Raw genomic sequence first — 19,204 nt, forward strand, 5'->3', positions numbered from 1 at the left:
TTTTATACATGGAAATAATAATAAAATAAATTACATGTTAGGCGGGAAGCTGCTGAAGCCATTAGTAAATTAATTTAGGCAAATAAAGCAATAGTTGAAAGTTGAACTTAAGGTCAGGTTTTTATTGAATCAAAAAGAAACCAACAAACTAACAAAGCTGTATTTATTTAGTGCAGAATAGTAAATGTTGTACATTGCTCTTTTTACTTGACTGAGTTCCTTGTTTTTTATACTTGTTAATGTTCGGTAGTACACCAAAAGAAAGATTAAATAAATTTAATGGCAACGAAGAAATAAAATCACACAGAAGAAGCAAGACATTTCCAACTATACATCCACACGTTCATAACGATGGTGGCAACTTGAGCAACACAGAATCATCAGTGCTGTTAAAAAACAGAAACAAAACTGTAATTACAAGTAATACCGCATTTAAGAGAAGCTTCACTTACTTATTGATATTGGCTTTAATAGGGATAATCACGGTAGATTTATTTTTTAAACGTTTTGGAGCACTAACAATATTTGACAGAGTTGTGAATAACAAAACAAATGTGGATAAATATAATGACAAACAAGGTTGGGTATTTAACTTTGAGTACTTGGAGAAAACATTTGAACTATTAAATAAAAATAAGGATAGGAATAGGAAATTGTTATCACTTAAACAAAAAGAAGATGGGATAGGTGTTATCAGCAATTTTGTTATAATTAAAAATACAGTTATATCCGACTTAGATTGGAAATATGTACTTTACACTAGAGATGAGCTTAAGGATAGTTTAAATAAAAGAATATATATGGATATAGAAAAAGGTATTATAAGCGATATAGTTGGACTAATGGTATTGCTTATAAAGCATAAAAGAATGTTAGGTGAATCCCCTTTGTACCCGATATTTAAAATACTACCTTCGGTAAAATGGTTCAAAAAGAACGGCATATTTTCAATGAACAAAAATGATTTTCAGGTAGCATCTTTTGGTACTACTATGGAAGGTATTTATGATGTGATAGAAAAACATTGTAAATTGGCGACTTCATATATTTATTCAACTATAATAAAAAGGGAGCTGGGAATTTCACAAGAAGTAGACTATTTAAACGAGGCTCCAATAACTCAATATGATATCCAATGGTCTTATATGGTTGTTAGATCATATTCAATTAAAATAGGTAATGGCCTTGCCTTCATACCTTATCTATTATTTATGAGGAGAGCAAATTGTAATTCATGCGTTAGCTTCTCACTTTATCGAAACAAGGAGGAAAGTGTAAACAATGATAATAACACGGAATTGCCTTATTTTAAAGATAAAAACAAAGACTATGAATCTAATATGAATATGTTTGGAATAAAATTGTTATCAAACAAGAATTTCCACAGAGGGGATGAGTTATTTTTTGATGATAACAAAAGCTTAACCGATTCTGAAATTTTTATCGTCAGGGGTCAGTGGCTGACAAAATCCCACAAGATGATTCTTCCCATTATTTTTCCAAAAATCATTTTCAAAAGTCATGATATGAATAAAAGTAATATTGGAGTTAATGTAGATAACACAGGTAACAGTAGTATCAACAGCAATACGAATATTCATGAATTTTCATCTAATACATCAGAGATTCTATTGAATGAAGAAACTGTGAATATAATACTAAAAAGATTCGATTGTTCATTAAATACTGTACACAATTACTATTTTGAAGAAGATAATGCAGTTAATTTCAACTTTATTTTTTGTTTAAAACTTATCTCTTATATTAAATATCATTACGATAGCGGTAACAGTATAGTCATTAACATAAACCCATATGTAATTTTGAAACCATTGGAAAGGAAAATAGAGATTGATGCCGCATCTGTTGGTATTTCCATCATTCAATCTAAGATAGATAAATTAAGATCTTCTGCGATTAATATAATCAACCATTTCGGAGATAAGAGCGTACACCAATTACCAGTAATTAAAGTGAGAGAAGCAGAAATGATTATACTTAGAAATATCATAAAATATTTGCATTATTGGTATTATATTGTTAATGACATAGACACATACGAATCTTATTATTATAATTTAATGATGTTAAATTAATCTTATTATTATTATTAGTGGTTCAGTATACAATGTCATCGTTTATTGTTTGTGTTTTATCGATTATTGTGTTATATATTTCACAAAACAAAGAATATATTATATTAAACTCTTTGCTATATCTTAAAAATCCCTTACTTATTTTTTCCCAAAATCTAGTCAAAGATTTAATCGAAGATTCTTTGTTACCAAGTACTTTTTTTTTATTTTCATAACTAATGTCACAACCAACATTACTACTATTGTTATATGTTATTTCGATTAGAATGCTCTCACTATTACTACCAGTTTGTGTAAAGGTGGAGTTTGTCTTTAATATTGATAAAACCTCAATTAACACTCCATTAATTATCTGCGAAATCCAAAATGAGAATTCGTTATTTAAATGTTTATTATTGTTCAAGTCAAAATCACTCAGTATACGATAATTTTTACACCATTTACCATAAATTACAGATTTCTCGTGTTCATCAAGTGGAAATATAAAATCATTAATTAAAACATTTTTTGAGGATGTATTATTTCGGCATTTATCAAATTCACATAATGTGTCAATTAATAATGATACTTTTGAATTAATAATGTCTATAAATTCATCAAAACTAATACAACTTTTCACGCTTTCCATTGTTTCACTCATTATTATGTTTACATTCCATATTACAAATATATTCATATATAACAACTCAAAACGTTTATATATTATTTGGATTATTTGCATACTTACATCCTCTCTTATTTCACTTATTAATGGATCTTTCATTATTTCATCCCTAGAATCGATGATATTTAAGTTATATTCAAAATTACTATTACTATTATTAGCAGAATCGTTGATGAATCTATTCAAATTAGTGCTTTCTGTAAATTCTTTATTATAAAAACACCTATGAAAAAGTGATATGCTTGAAATTAGTGTATATTTTCTTAAGTGTCTTATAGTTAATATCATCAATATAAAGTACTTCATCTTAATCCTATAATCAACTACAGATAGTTTAACAGCCAAACTGCCGTATTCCACACTACTATCTACATTATCTCTCCCTGTTTCATTATCTATAAGCTCTTTATCACATGATTTATATGAAGTTAACTCGACTAAAATTGCATCTTTTACTACATTATAATTGTCTATGCATGACACATATTCATTTTTTATCCCCGAAAAATAAACATTACTAATACAAATACTTGAATCTGAAATTATTAATTGAAAAAAGCTTTTAATATTCCTCCTTACTAGATTTTCACATGAATCGCAGTCCATTGTGTTTAATTCGTAGTATTTGGTAATAAAATTGAATATATCACCATGAATGCAAGTATCTATAACATTTTTATTAAAACTGAGAAATGTATTCATTAAACTATTATTACAATTGACTTCATTTGCATTATTCACCATTTCGTCAAATAGACTCTCCCACAGATAGCCTATCTTTGTGTTTATGTTGTCTATACTAAATATACTATTCAATATTTGTTTGCACCATTCCTGATATATTTTGGAAGATTCTCCGCTCTCAATGTCAATATTATTACTTTTCGCTCCAATTTCGTCTCTAATACCAACATTAATGGTTAAAATATTATCTAAGTTATTAAAAAATTCACTTAAATAACTTATGCCTTCAATCACATTTTTAAATTGGTCGTTGATCTCTAACTCTATTTTATTGTAAATTATCAAATGAATGAAAAAATCAATCAATTTATCCCCTGAATTGTTAAAAAAGTGTTTGATTACTTTTCCTATGCTTTCTTCCATATCACTAAGAGTAATTAATTTTTTTATTATGCACTTAAATGGATTAAAAATAATATTCGATGCATGCATGCATGCATTTTTAAAAATGCTAAATTGATTTATCTCATTCAAATTATCTAACTCATTTAATTGATTAATAACCAATTCGTTAGTTTTGTTTTGTATATATATATTAATATTACTGATAAATTCATCCCTAAAGTGGTGCTTTTCATCACATAGTGAATTGTATACTTTAATAACACTATCAATACTATTCTCTATATTTATGTTGTCATTAATTATCAACAAACCTTTAACCGTATTAATTGTTTTTTCAAATATTTTACTCGACTCTAAATAAACTGCTTTAAATTCTTCCGTATCATTAGAAATTAATTCAATTGTTTCATTCCATTTACTGTATAAAGCAATAATATCCCTATAATTATTATTTGAATAGTAATTATTCAATATTACATCGAATTTTTTCAACTTAAGAGTTAAAGTAATAAAATTATGATATTCAAAGTAGCCATTCAAATTCCTTAAATTTTCATCATTGAAAACATTTTCCTCTATATTTTTGAGTATTTTATACAGTGATTTCACCTTGTTCTCATTAAAATCTACCACTTTAGAAGTTTCAAAATTTTGACTGTCATTTTCACATTGATTAGAATCAGAATTTAAATCAAAACTTTCGAGTACATCTGAGACATTAACCTCGTCATTTATTGACTTAAAAAACTTAGACAAGTATTTCAATTTGTTGTAATTATTATAGACCAAATTATGCATTTCATGTTCATCTTTCTTTATTTTTTCAGTTAAGTTGTTGTAAAATATCAACAGCTCTTTTAGTGACTTTGTTTCTGTTAGTTCAGCAAACTTCTGGTTTATATCGATCTCATACTCAAAACCAACAATATCGCTGTCACATAAATTGTTACCATCATATTCATTTAATCTTTCTTTACCATGTTCACTATTCCCCACATCTTTATTACTTTCCGTAGCTTTGTTTAAATAGTTTGAATGGCTTATTGAACTTTCACAACCATCGATCCATCTAGATGAATTATTAAGTATTTCTTTACCATAATAAGCTTGAAGTTGATCTCTAAGATTTTCATTATATATTTTATCTTTCATTACTTATTTTCTAACTGTAAAACATTAAATTTTCAACAGCATACTGTTACTTATCGACGGCTATATAAACATATATTTTCTTATATTGCAACACTATTAACACAATTATAATATGAACCTTCTTTTAGTTTAAACTAGTAATCGTTTTCTTCCCTTTTTTTTGAGTGCCTATCTATGCATATTTAATTAGTAAAATACACAACTGTTTTACCGCCACGCTTTTTATAACATTTCATTCATCCAAAATAATAGATTAAAAAAACTGCCTGGTGAACCAAAAGATGATATTCAATAGGCAATAGCGGTGAATAACTTTATTATTAGTTAGCTGTTTCAAGAATATCTAAATTAATCTACCTCTATATGTTTCGTCTTTAAAGGTTTTGCTGCTTTACTGTTTAAATGAACAAACATCTCGAATACGAAATATATATTCAATTTTTCCCTCTTTTGAATTTGAATTTAAATACTAATATTATGTGAATTCAAATATTTCATATAAATACGCAATTTTAAATGATGAAAGTGAGTGTTTTATTGGTAGTTCTAAACCTAAATAAGATAGCACAGGGAATTAGAATACTTGTATTTCATTTATACACTATTTTTGAAAATAAGGAAAATACAGTACTTATGTAATTGTAGACTGATAAATATATAGTATTAATCGCATATCTCAACTTTGTATTTTCATATATTAATTATATTTATTTTAAAGAAAAAACTAATTTCCTGTTTTGACATGTACTCGAAAAAATGCAAAATTAATTTAAAACGAGGTGGCGGGAAAATTTAGATCTCTATTATATGGCTATAGTTAATAGTAGAAATAATTGTCGCAGTAAAGAAGAAACAGTAAATGAAAAAAGGTAATATAAAATTGTTAATTGAAGCAGAATAAATAATTATATTATTTAAAAAATATTTTTACTATATTTAATATCCAAATTTTCACCAATAATTGGTCTTTAATATAAATGTAAGCTAGTTACTGTCTCATTGTATGTTAGTATTAGATTGGAAGTTTCACGGTAACATAATATATGCATCTATTTTTGTTCCTAAGTTTAATACAAGATCAAACAAAAAACAATATAAGCACTGAGAACAGATAAATAAATACATACATACATATATATAAATATATATATTGTCATATACATATATATATATATATATTTATATATATTTATATATATGTATATGACAATATATTACTAGTAATTGCAGGTTTTAAATAAATATAATTTAATGAAAGTGCATAATAACAAGCAAAAATTTATATTGTTTTTGTATTTCATTTTTAATGTTGTAATATTAACTAGCATAAATTGGAATGATGGTTTAGCTAAGTGTGATACATCCATAAAAACCAGAGATGAATTTAGTAATTCCTTGAATCTTTTAAAGGAAAGTATCACATCTAATGATGGTTTAGAGAATCCTGAAAATGAGGATGACGAAAGTGAGGACGAGAAAGTATTTGAATCCAGTGATGACAGCGAATCTAAACATGACTCTCACTCGAAAAGTGCATCTGTAGTGTCTGAAGAAACGGAGGAATGCGATAATAATTCCGATATCTCTGCTTCCAAAGATAAATTGTCTACTATGAGTACTACAAGCAAAAGCGGAGATGATATTACTAGCGAGTTGGACGGAGAGAGTGAAGAAGAAGATTACGCTGATAATATTATTGAAAGTAAGAATTTAAAAGATTCAGATGAAACAATAAAAGAAACTGAATTTGATGGTATAAAAATCACTCAGAGCTTAGGTCCTAGCTTTGAAAACTCAATTTCTGAAAATTCACCTTTGAAAATCACAAAAGTTGACACCAATAGAGAAACAGGTCTTAAAAATACTGAAAAAATTGGCATAACTCAATCTTCATATCCTGACTTTGATACAGATAATTCAAGTTCGAAAGATACTGACAGTGATAATTCACAAAAACTTCCTACATTTATTTACCCAGGTAATGACAAAATTACAAATAGTGATGCTTCTGGAAATACTATTGGATTTTTAAACAACATGGGAAACCAAGGATTTCGTCCTGTAATGAAATTTAATATGCCGGGTAGTGGGTTTAGCAGCAATGTAGGGCAAACAAAACCTGTAGTTGGAGTACAACAAGGCATTGGTATTAGAGGACCAAATTTTTTTTCAGGTTTACCACAAAGGACTGCTTTTAATAATGTGAATACAGTTTTGCAACCTCAAAGACCTCATGATAAGGTTATTGGTGGCATTGTACGAACAAACCCAATGCAAAGCCAAGCTGTTTCCTTGGCAGATAAAAATGTTTTAGTTGGAAGAATAGTGGAAACCAAACCAAAGTCTATTGCAATTCCTGTTTCACAACCAACTCTTAAGAGTGTAGTTGTTGGAAAAGTGATCAGAGCTCGTGAAACACCAAGAAAAATAGCAACTGTTCCTATAGATCCCCCCTCAAACAAAAAGATTTTAATTGGAAAATTAGTAGATCCAAAGCCAAAACAAGAGAGAATAGTCACCACTGTTCCTATTGCTCCAGTTAAAAAGGTTTTGGTTGGAAAGGTAGTGGAACAAAGGCCTCAAACGAAAAGAATAGTTGCTACTCCTCAAACTAAAAAAGTTTTAGTTGGAAAGGTGGTAGAGCCACGGCAGGAGAGTGCTATCACAACAGTTCCTGTTACTCCACCAGTTCAGAAAGTTTTGATTGGGAAAGTGGTTGAACCCAAACCTCAACCAAAGGTTATATTACAGCAAACAAAACTTGTTCCTACTCCCCCTGTTCAAAAAGTTTTAGTTGGAAAAGTAGTGGACCCTAATCCTCGACCAAATATTGTACTGAAACCAAAAAAAATGATGACCACACCAATTCAAGAGGTTTTGGTACGAGGGGTAGCAAAGCCACAACCAAAGACTAAAGTTATACTGGAACCAAGAAAAATGGTTGCTACTGTTCCTGTTCAAAAAGTCACACTTGGAAAGGTAATTGAACCACAAGTACAGAAAGTAACTACCGCTCCAAAAATTCAAAAGGTTTTGATTGGAGAGGTTGTAGAGTCACAACCAAAAACAAAGGTAGTAATGCAACCACAAAAAATAGCCACTATTCGACCAACTCAAAAAGTTTTGTTAGGAAAGATAGTAGAACCACAACAGAGAACTAGAATCATGCTGCAACCACAAAATATAGTTGCTGCTCCAGCTCAAAAAGTTGTTCTAAGAAAGGTAGTGGAACCAAAGTTAATACAAAAACCGACTGAAAAAATACTAGTTAGAAAGGTAATTGGTAATAAACCAAAAATAATAAAAGAGCCAGTTACCCAAAGAAAAGTATTGATAGAAAAAATAGTCAAACCAGAAAAAGAGCCGAATAAAATAATACTAGGAAAGAAAGTAGAAACTGAAAAGCCAATATTAGTAAAAAGAGTCACGCAAAACACTCCCAGACTAATACCAGTAAGGGCAATAGGGAATAAACAACCAATAATAAGAAGGTATGTAAGAGTAAGTGGAAGAAAAGTGGATGATGATGATGATGATGATTCAAGAATTTTGGTTAAACTTCCATATGATAGACTTTCACACGGAAAAAAAATAAGGAGAAATGAACCGTATCAACTTGTAGAAGATCAAAGGGCTAGATACATTCCTAATGTTCCAAGAATTGCCAAAAGTAATAGAATAATTCCAGTAATATCTCCAAAAAGTAGTTCTATTGGAAAAAGTTTTGATTCAGATATTTCTTTAGATAGAAACAAGTATATAAAGCTAATTAGAAGAAAGAATGTTAACGATAAAACATTGCCAGTCAAAAAACGAGGTTCAAATGTTGATAACGAAATTGACTACTTAAAAGAAGAAATAGTGTTAAAGCCAAAGTATATAGATTCTAGTCAAATTCACCAAAGGCGAAATTACGTGGGCCAAAATGGTGTGAATATTCACAGTGAACATCTAAATGGATTGATTGGCCAATCAGGAGGGCCTAGATTTGGTATTCCAATGTTCCAACTTCCTCCAGAAAAAATGGGTTCTGTTAACATGCACGAAGTTGGAAATCCAAATGATCAACGGGAACGTGGTGACCATTTTGGTGAATTCTCAGATAACTCTATGAGGGATTTGAGAGATAACAAACCTTGGTATTCACAATCTACGTTTGTACTTTCATTCATTGGCATTTTGTTTTTAATTTTAGTTGGCGGAATCATTGTATATTATGTGTCTGTTCAACAATAAACTAAATTAAAAACAAGGAACTAATATGTACACTAATAGAGAGCTAATTAATTATTTACACATCATTTGCGAGTATACAAATACATATAATAAAATAAACTATTAAAAATATGTTCTAACGGTTTGGAATTATTTGGCATTTCACCTCTATATTTACACATTTTTTTAAATAATATTCATCATTATCTTTTAACAGTATGCTTATGTCAGGTATTGTATAACAGTTATATTTTATCTCGATTACTGTGTTAAATTATAGCTACATATTTTGTTTTCTATTTATTTAATACACAACGGACTTGTTTCTTGTATTGTAAAAGTACTTATTTTTTTACTGTTGTTACTTTTATCATCTGTGTTACTGCAGTTAGTGGTTTCGCTAAACTCGTGAATTACACTATTCATATTCTCTTTCTCAAGTAATATATCCAATAGTGATTGTGATTCCCTAAACTTATTGTTCAATTCGAAATTAGTTCTCTCCAAGAGCAGTATTCTCTCCTGTAATTCTTTTAATTTTGACTTTGCAATTAACAGTGTATTGTTTACTTCTTTATAATATTGCTCCGAGTTACTTTTGTATTCCTTATATTCTTTAATACTTTTCTCAAGCTCATTTTTATTCATTAATAACTCATTTATCCTCTTTTCATATTTGTCCTGTATAATTTTTTGACTCTTTATATTTGTCTTGCTTAAACTATATATTTCGTATTTTAATTTGTTTATCTCATTAACATATTTTTCACACTTAGAACACGTTTCAAACATTTTGTTATTAATTCGTAAACACCACTTTTATTATTGTATCGAATTTCATTCACTTCCTGTTATTTTGTTTATATGGAACAATGCATGTGTTTATGTTTAGTCTATACACTTAAAACACCAAAAACAATACCCACATAAATGTAACATATGCATATGTGCATAAATACTTTGCGACTGTAGTTATGTCACAGCTATATTTGGTTCAAACAAAATTAAAAAATGCCTTTAATAACTTCTTTCAAGTTGATCGTACCAAAAATATTCTTATGACTTTTCTCTACATTTATTCAGTTTTACCATTACACTATTTTATCACGAAGAAAATATCGAAAGGACTAGAGCAATTGTCTATTATTTACAAGAACAAAAAATATACCTATATTAAATGATCTTTTTTACTATAAAAATCGAATCAAATGTACCTTCCATTCTTTAAGAAGAAATTTTTTAGTAGAGTTTGACCTTTGCCACATTCGTAACCCCTCCTACCTATTTTAGAGGCAACTATTTTATAGCAGCACAGAAAAGGGCGGGAAGTATTATGTGTTTAAATACCGAAAAACATGATGCTATACAGACAAAATTTAGGTATCATGTTGTGTTCTCTAGTTCTCAGTAATAAATGGAAAAAGTAAGATGTCACAGTCCTTTTATCTCTAGCACTACACACCCACCACTATGTTGTATAATTTAGACGACAGGGTCAACGTATGCAACCTACACAAATGCAATTCGCTGTACAGATATGTATTACAAAAGATAACAATACCAAACAGAGAGGAACAATTGCCATTGCACGTGCTTTGCACTTGTAATTAAACACTTTCGAAGGCTACATGCTCTATCCCTGCCACTCGAAAGTTTCAGGTGAAATTACTTCTTGTTCATTATCCTCGTTAGTATTGTCAGTCTTTCTGCCGTTGCTATCATCATCTACTTTGGAACTAGATTCACCGTCATTTTTCTTTTTATCCTCATCATTTTGTTCAGAGGACTTATTTGAGTTATTATATACTAGAATGTACTCTTCGTCTTCAGATGGCTTATTGTCCTTAAGAATAATAAAACCTGTTTTATATTGATAATCAATAGCTGGAGTGAATCTCGAGTCTGGGATAAATTCGAGATATTCACTCTGGTCACCAATAACTCTAAATGGATTATTAAGTAATAGATATTCATTGTTTTCATCATTCCCAAGACCAGAAAAGGATTCAACCTTGTCATTTTCAATATTTGCAACATTTGAATCGGTACCAATTTTTTCGGATTGATCCTGATCAGTTTGTTTCTCTGTAGATGGTAATTGTCTATCAATTTCCATTTTATGATCTTCCTGTTTGGCAGTTAAGACAGATTTTTTAGATTTTTTCTTAGATGCGGTGGATAAGACGGCAGTAACAACTACTTTTTTGTCCTCATTTTTAGTTAGTGAAAAAGGTTTAGGATAGTTATATTTGCCAGAATTGTTCTTGCATCTCATTTTAAAACTTTTTGGTATTCTTAATTCTTTGTCTAATCCAATAGAACATGTTGGATAAAAGGTAAGTGAAATGCAGTGAACAAGTGGAAACCAATACCAAAATTGATAAAATAGTGTAAATCCAATAACAGCTTTTGGTCTTATCTCTCCAGTCCTAGAAAACAAAGAAGCAACAACATTTCTCCCTCCTGCATCTGCCAGGCCTATACCTAGTATAGCTCCAAATCTAGTAGTAATGTGTTGGTGTTTATCAGTCGAGGCCTTTATTAGTTTCTGTCTTATTGATACAAGTTTATCACATTGTTGTTCATTTTGTTGTGTAATTAACATTCCAAGGCCAATATATGCAGCTTGTTTTACAAAGTCAACGGAATCATTTGTGAGTGTATCCAAAATTGATATTATTTTGCCTAAACCAGTTCCACAACAAATAATACCCAATGTTAAGGCAGCAGCATATCTAACATGTGGGTTGTAACTATCACAAAGTAAATTAAAAATTTGAGGTATTTGCTGTATATTTCTACACATAACTAGACCAAGCGAGAATACAGCGGCTCTTTTATTATCATCAGATAATTCGTTCACACAGGAATAAAGCAGTTTTTCTAAAGCGAAATTGTTTCCTGTACCACAATATGCCAAACCAAGCAAATTTATCGCACCAAAACGTATAAAGTGTTCGTTATCCGAATTCAGTTGAGCAAATAGTTCATTTACTTCTTCTTGCTTCCCATACGCAACCAAACCCAGAGCTACTGAACATGCCCTTATTATTTTTTCATGCTGTGTATCCTTTGCATAAGAAATCAAGTTATTTACTGCTCTTGTAGACCCAGAACCGAACATCAACATACCAATTGCATAAGCAGCCGCTTCACCCGCTACTGCATTATCCATATAAAGAACATTTTTAAGTTCTTCATATAAATCGTCATTACATGTACCCATATACATTATACCCAATCCTAGGCAGGCACCGTGTTGCAATACTTCGTTTCTTTGTGGATTTCTAAGTTGTTCAAGTAAATAGAGTTTTTTATGTTCATCAACGTGATTTGCATGTATAAGTCCAAGGGCATAAAATGATCCTCCCTCACTGTATTGTCCACCCAAAGCACTTCCACTGTTGTTGGGATTATCGGACGACGAAGATGAACCGTTTCCATGAGCTGGAAGGCACGTTGAAAGTACCTTAAACGACTCTCTTATATGTCCCATGTGGATTACACCAAGAGAAGCAGCTGTGGAAAAACGAGACCAATGCGTAGCTTTTCCAAGCCATTCTAAATTATTTCTTAGAAACAAATCACACGTCGTCCCTGATTGCATTAATCCATGAGCCATTACCAATGCTGTGTGAACAATAGTTGACCTTTGATCATTGTTATTCTTTATGTAATCTAATATTCCCAAGTCTGGCTGATTATTCAAATGCAAAAATTGCAAGTACAAATCTATAGTTGCTTCACCAGAAATAATATATTTTAGGTTTCTTAAGTACTTTGTTTTATCTACCACTTTATCACTAGAATCATCTTTCATATTGGAATCGTCATTACCATCATTTTGGTTCTTAGTTGTTGAATTTTCTATTTTATTGATTTCATCACTTATATCATTTATGATATCCAAGTACAATGTATTAGCTTCATTGTCTCTAAGCAAAAACCCAATATAATAGGAAAGAGCAACAGTTTCTTCATCTTTTACAAGATCTAAAAGGATATCCGATAATTTTCGCTTGTTTTCCATGTAACATAAACACTGACAATATATCCGTAGTAACTTGTTTGTTCTGAAATTGTTGGTCTTTTCGACAATATCTATAATTATCTGGTAACACTCATATTTAAATTTATTTGAGTCCAAATCTTTAACTGAATTCATACACTGACTAAATAACGAAACTAGCGAGTCAATTGAATCTATATTATTTTCAAGTATTTGGAACAACAAATCAGATCTCCGTGATTCAATTGTTATTCCCATAGCATTCAAATAATTGTTGTTAGATGTACTTCTGAGCAATAAATCCTCAACCAAATTACTCAATCTTTCATCCAATCCATCTATCTTTCTATTTTTTATGTTATCAAAATTTTCCCCATTTGCTATCTTATCGTTATAGTCATTTTTGCATATTTTAATGAACTCATCTATGCACTTCACAACCATCGACTCAGAATAAGAACTGTTCTCCATTGGATCAAATAATTTATAACTATACAACAAGTATTTCAATGCTTCATCATAGTCTTCCATGTGAAAATACACTTTTGATGCCAATAATGCTGCTAATTCTCTTCCTGGAAACATCTCGTCCTCAAAGCAACTTTCAATCAAATTTAAATACTCAGCAATTTCAAACCAATATCCATCAACTACACCGTTTAGTTCCTTAAGTGCATATTTCCTTAGTTTAGTTGATTCATCTTCCAGCAACAATGCAAATCCAGATATTGAACTCAAGGTCCTACTACTTCCACTATCATTTATTTGCATCTGTTTCAGGGATCTATCTACCATAAAGTCTGCCATTGTCGTTTTTCTACTAGTAACTCAAAAATAGTAGGTTACAAAATTACTTTTATTGCCACTTTTAGCCGTTTTGTCTTATTACTATTTTAACAGCGTACCTCAGCTATTCAAGTAACACAGAAGAAAAGACCGTTTTCGTATCAATGTACCTGCTATTTGAACAAATTAGTGCGAGTATTGTTTAAAAGTAACTATTAACTTTTTATTTTATTGCTTTCACACTAATCCTTCAAATTCCAAACTTTCCTTTTTATGTTATCCTCGCTATGGTGGGGGATTGCTGCTTAAATTGAATACTCCTCTTGTTTCAGTAACAATTTATCTAAAATATCATTACAACACTATATATGTAACGTGTATATTATCTCACTGCCTTACTTCTCCTTTCTCTTTACTTTTGTTGCTTATCTCCACTTTTATTTGACACCAACAATTAAATCACCCCTCTTATTTATTTAACTATTTACCGCCGAACGGCGCCACAATTTCATTATTTAATAAGTACTAACAAGATTATTATTATTCTTTTTAATTAGCTTCGAATAGGAATTTGTTGTTTCACGCACCTGGAGTTAGAATACTACATAAGGGGCAGATTGCTGTGGATCACTTTGCTGTTTTTGTCCCAGTTTTTATTATTGGATTGCAGGAATCTCACACGTCTTTTTGTATTTTTAAATTGCACTTCGCGGCAATTACATTGCCTTTCCAAAATAATAAGTTTGATAAGGGTGTGAATATAGACTGCAAATAACAAGGGTATAGACAAATTGTGTGAGGAGCACTTCAATTGTAGCTAGTATTATAGCTACTGAGAAGTTTTTCAGTTGAATATTAGGCAGTTTTAGCACAATAACATACACAAATGCCAATTCATATTCTCACTATAAAAAGGCATACAGGTATCAGCAAACCAAGAATATATACGTACTAAATTGGAAGAACTTGTGAGTGAAATTCGGTAATTCAGTGGTACGTAGAATACAAACGGCGTTAGAAGTTCGCTTTTAAATAGCAGAGGGAAAAAGTACTTCGAGAAAGCAGCAAGCGTTATGATGTAAATACGAACATTGAAAAAAAAGGTAAAATGAGCAAATCAATAACATCAGTGGTTTTTGATGATGAAGTAATAAGCGAGAATTTCAATGCAACAGATTCAAGTAACAATGTAACTAGTAGTTACAACAAACAGGAGTTAAAAGTGTCAAGTTCGGATAAACAAACTCAGGACGGCAATGCAAACGACAGTAAAGAAAGAAATAAATCGCTATTAAACGTAACTTGGGATGAATCCGCAATTGATAATGAGATGATGAACAAAAAAAAATCGAAAAAATGCTGTATTTACCACAAAAAAAGAGAGTTTGGTGAGTCATCTTCCTCTTCAGAAGACGAACTCAGTAGTGAGGAATGTAATGAAAGCTATAATAACAAGAGTAAATGATATAGTACAAATAACTTATCCAAAAAAAACGTTATATCAAGTTAAGTGTATATAGAGGATAATGTGTAAAAGTATTATCTAATTAATTTACTTGTCTATGTGTAATAAAACTATACTTACTTAATCATATTCTGGATTTTATTTGAGGTATATACTTTAAGAAAGTTTCTAATCCTATAAGAAGCGGTTTTACAGGCGATGAAGGCTTCTTGAGTAAGATTTTCAACAGCGTCTTGATCGGCTTTTCCGTTTATGTCAATAGTAACAGGATATATTTCGTTGTCTGTGCTATTAATGGCTAATAAAATGTTAGATTTCAAGGCTTCAACTTCCATTTGAGTTAGATCATGAAAGATATATTTTCCAAACGAGCCACATGTAGCTGATACTATTAGATCCTTCATATTTATGCCTGCTAATGCCAGCGCAATGCTGGTTGCATTAATAGCTGCAGATTTAACGCTTCCATCACCCTCTACAAGCATAATATTAATATTTATCTGAGATTTATTATAAAACTCTCCTATTACAGATGAAAAGGTTTTAGATATTAGCATCGAATTTTCTGTACAAAGTTTGTCATTTTTTGTTCTTTTCCTTCTATCTTGGGAGGAAAAAGGAGCTATTTTGAAGTTACAGTTAATATTTAGACCAGGGTTGTTTCCAGATGTTGGAGTTGGACCTACAACTGATACCAACAGCTTTGTAAGCCCTTGTTCGAAGAAAATACTGCTGTCTATTCCTTTATACCTGTGATCGTATATAGTGCAGTTCATTCTTCTAATTTCGTTTGCTCTTCTTCCATCTTGACGAAAGCCCTGTGTAGAAATCAGATCATTCATATTCTTTTCTTTAAAAAAAAGTGAAAAATCTACAGTTTTGGACTGGCTATATATTCTTGTTAAAGCTATGTACTATATTATGGTAAAAGGTCTGGGATAATGTCATATATGAAGCGTGAATGATCTTTTAGCCATTATAATGCTTTACTAAAGCTAACTCAATCTGGCTTTTCTTCTTTGTTAAGACTTTTTTTCCTAATTTGTTTTCTTTATTTAAATATTTTCTGGGCTTCTCTATTGCCGGCAAATAAATAAAACCCCGGTATATGAAGTTAATTAAAGGTACCAAGTAATTTATACTTGGCATCCAGCTTCCTTAAATTTGTCGTGATGTGTATTCATAAACTGAAATAAAGCATTTAATACAACTTAATATGAAAAGTAACGACCAAATGCATTTTTTTTAATTAAATCGAAATATACACATAATTTGTAATTGTGTGCATAACGCTTGTTTCTTCCCCTTAAAGCACAAAAGTTAAATACGACATTAACTGTTTCTTTTAACAGGTATTAATCTTATTTAATTTGCTTCTCTAACAGCATTATTATTAATATATTTGAGCTCGGTGAAGATGTGATACCAATCTAAATATATTTATATCAAATTTAGAGATATGTTAACTTTAAATACAGAAGAAAAAGATGACCTAGTACTGTTTAGTGACATAAGTTCAGATTTTAGAACGAAATATAATCGAAAACTCGTTCCAAAAGTAATATCCTTAATAGATATGGATGCATTTTTTGCCCAGGTTTGTCACATTGTATACAATATACCTAGGGAAAAACCACTGGCTGTTATACATAATAACTTGGTTCTAGCTCTAAACTATCCTTCAAAAGAAAAAGGACTTAACAGAGGAATGAGCAAAGAACAGGTACTGTCAATTTGTCCTGAAATAGTCATTCCGAAAAACATATTCGTAGATGCATTGCCAGCATATAAAGGTGGTGAAAACGAACATTCTCCAGGTAAAAACTACGATTTTAATTTACATTTGGAAGACAGTAAAGAACAAAGCAAAACAAAATACACTAAAACTGATGAAGTTCAGAATGATGCAGATAAAAAAGTTTCATTAGACATATTTAGAAAAGCATCAAAATTAGTTTTTAAATTACTAACAAGTTATTTACCATATTGTAAATCACAAATAGCCTCTATAGATGAAATTTACTTCGATCTAACAGAATTAATAATAAACATCTTCGATGTTTACATTGAAATAGAGTATGAGACCGATTGTATTGAGTGCATTAAAAAAATAGAAGAATTGAACAAATATTTGTGTATTAGTAGTGAATACAGTATTGATGAGAGTAACATTAAAGATCTGATGAAAAACAAGAAAATAATAAACTATATAGAGTTGTTGTTTCCAGAATTGTTTAAAAAGGAGGAATTTAGAAATATAGTTTGTGAACTATACGATTATAACGAAAATACCAGTGTAAATAATAATAATGAGGATTCAAATAGCAGTTACTTTGGAATCACAAATTTAACATTTAAAGAAATGTGTTTAATTATAGGTTCAACGATAATTTACAGGGCAAGGAAGAGATTACTAAATGAGACAACATATACATGTAGTTCAGGTATATATGTAAATAAATTATATTCTAAAATGATGAGTTCTATGAGAAAACCTAATAATCAGGTTTTGTTGTTACCTAGGTGGTTTGAGAGATATATAAGCGAAACAAACGTACTAAAACTAAGATACTTGGGTGGAAAACTGGGAAGGAGAATCACTGAGTTATTACCCAAGGTAAGTACAATCAAAGATTTACAAAAATATAATGTGTTGCAATTAATTGACTTATTTGGAAATAAAAATGGAACATATTTGTACAATTCATCAAGAGGAATAGACAATGACTCTGTTGTATCAAATAACAAAATAAGCAGTATGCAGTCATCTAAAATATTCGGAATCCCACTTAAAAATATAGATGATGTGGAAAAATGGTTGAAAGTGTTTTCAAATGAACTTTATCATAGAAATTATAACAACTATAAGCAATATAAAAACAAGCCAACTAAAATAGGCGTTAAACTGAAGGATAGCAACGGCATCATTAAGATTAAAACAAGTGATTTTAGATACAAATCAGACATACCGACAGTTAATGAAATATATGAATGTTCTAAACATATACTTTACACCAAGTTTGACAATAATGGTGCAGATATATCTTTTACAAATAAGAGAAAACCTGCAAATGTTAAATTTCCTTTGCCTTGCAAATATTTAGGAGTTTCTTTATCAGGCTATGCTAGAATAGTCAATAACAAAAAAATCAGTTTTGGATTTCTCTCTAATTCAAAAATTAAAAAATTCAACAACACCCATGCCGACAATAATATGGCTTTTAACTGTAAAAACGGAATCCAAACTGGTAACGATAATGATACACACAAGTTAGTTCAGGGCTTTGATCAGGATAATCTAAATACCGAGTATTTTGATACAGATCTAATTTTGATGGAGGAATTAGAATCTCAGATAACAGAAAGTAATAACGACTACTACACCACTAAAGAGGACTTTATCCATGGAAGTCACGTTATTTCAAATATAACATCATCACAAGATTCAATAAAAATTAAAAAAATATACAACAACTGGCCGTTCGAGTATAAATATTTGGACAGAAAAAGTACCTTATCTAGGGTAAAAAAGAAATCTACTAATCTCAGCATCAAAAGAATTCCCTCTTCAAATAGAAAAATTGATTTAATAGACATGACTAGACCTACGAATAGCCGAACTAGCAAAGGCTACATACAAACAAAACTGCCCTTTAAATAGACTCCACAGAATAAACATAAAATAACATGTAGTCCGGTTTCACTGTATCTTTCTCCTAATATTTAGT

General features: G+C 30.2%; 8 protein-coding genes across 8 annotated transcripts; 4 read left to right on the forward strand and 4 right to left on the reverse strand.

The window, feature by feature from the left end:
- Positions 1-239: 239 nt before the first annotated feature.
- On the forward strand, positions 240-2,096 carry FG379_000923 (uncharacterized protein; the record flags this gene model as incomplete). The annotated part of the gene is made up of 1 exon (XM_067326333.1): positions 240-2,096. One exon carries the CDS (start codon positions 240-242, stop codon positions 2,094-2,096), a length of 1,857 nt encoding a protein of 618 aa, XP_067184541.1.
- A 22-nt stretch (positions 2,097-2,118) lies between these two features.
- On the reverse strand, positions 2,119-5,001 carry FG379_000924 (uncharacterized protein; the record flags this gene model as incomplete). The annotated part of the gene is made up of 1 exon (XM_067326334.1): positions 2,119-5,001. The coding sequence occupies one exon, from the start codon at positions 4,999-5,001 to the stop codon at positions 2,119-2,121; it is 2,883 nt and encodes a 960-aa protein (XP_067184542.1).
- A 1,251-nt stretch (positions 5,002-6,252) lies between these two features.
- FG379_000925 (uncharacterized protein) lies at positions 6,253-9,237 on the forward strand (the record flags this gene model as incomplete). The annotated part of the gene is made up of 1 exon (XM_067326335.1): positions 6,253-9,237. One exon carries the CDS (start codon positions 6,253-6,255, stop codon positions 9,235-9,237), a length of 2,985 nt encoding a protein of 994 aa, XP_067184543.1.
- Positions 9,238-9,516: 279 nt separating this feature from the next.
- FG379_000926 (uncharacterized protein) lies at positions 9,517-10,008 on the reverse strand (the record flags this gene model as incomplete). The annotated part of the gene is made up of 1 exon (XM_067326336.1): positions 9,517-10,008. The coding sequence occupies one exon, from the start codon at positions 10,006-10,008 to the stop codon at positions 9,517-9,519; it is 492 nt and encodes a 163-aa protein (XP_067184544.1).
- Positions 10,009-10,849: 841 nt separating this feature from the next.
- Positions 10,850-14,032, reverse strand: FG379_000927 (PSMD1 protein; the record flags this gene model as incomplete). The annotated part of the gene is made up of 1 exon (XM_067326337.1): positions 10,850-14,032. One exon carries the CDS (start codon positions 14,030-14,032, stop codon positions 10,850-10,852), a length of 3,183 nt encoding a protein of 1,060 aa, XP_067184545.1.
- A 1,087-nt stretch (positions 14,033-15,119) lies between these two features.
- Positions 15,120-15,476, forward strand: FG379_000929 (uncharacterized protein; the record flags this gene model as incomplete). The annotated part of the gene is made up of 1 exon (XM_067326339.1): positions 15,120-15,476. The coding sequence occupies one exon, from the start codon at positions 15,120-15,122 to the stop codon at positions 15,474-15,476; it is 357 nt and encodes a 118-aa protein (XP_067184547.1).
- Positions 15,477-15,592: 116 nt separating this feature from the next.
- On the reverse strand, positions 15,593-16,318 carry FG379_000930 (uncharacterized protein; the record flags this gene model as incomplete). Its single annotated transcript, XM_067326340.1, has 1 exon — positions 15,593-16,318. One exon carries the CDS (start codon positions 16,316-16,318, stop codon positions 15,593-15,595), a length of 726 nt encoding a protein of 241 aa, XP_067184548.1.
- A 617-nt stretch (positions 16,319-16,935) lies between these two features.
- FG379_000931 (uncharacterized protein) lies at positions 16,936-19,137 on the forward strand (the record flags this gene model as incomplete). Its single annotated transcript, XM_067326341.1, has 1 exon — positions 16,936-19,137. One exon carries the CDS (start codon positions 16,936-16,938, stop codon positions 19,135-19,137), a length of 2,202 nt encoding a protein of 733 aa, XP_067184549.1.
- Positions 19,138-19,204: the final 67 nt, after the last annotated feature.

This window comes from Cryptosporidium bovis, assembly GCF_009768925.1.
Source record: "Cryptosporidium bovis isolate 45015 chromosome Unknown contig_18, whole genome shotgun sequence".
Lineage (NCBI taxonomy): Eukaryota > Apicomplexa > Conoidasida > Eucoccidiorida > Cryptosporidiidae > Cryptosporidium > Cryptosporidium bovis.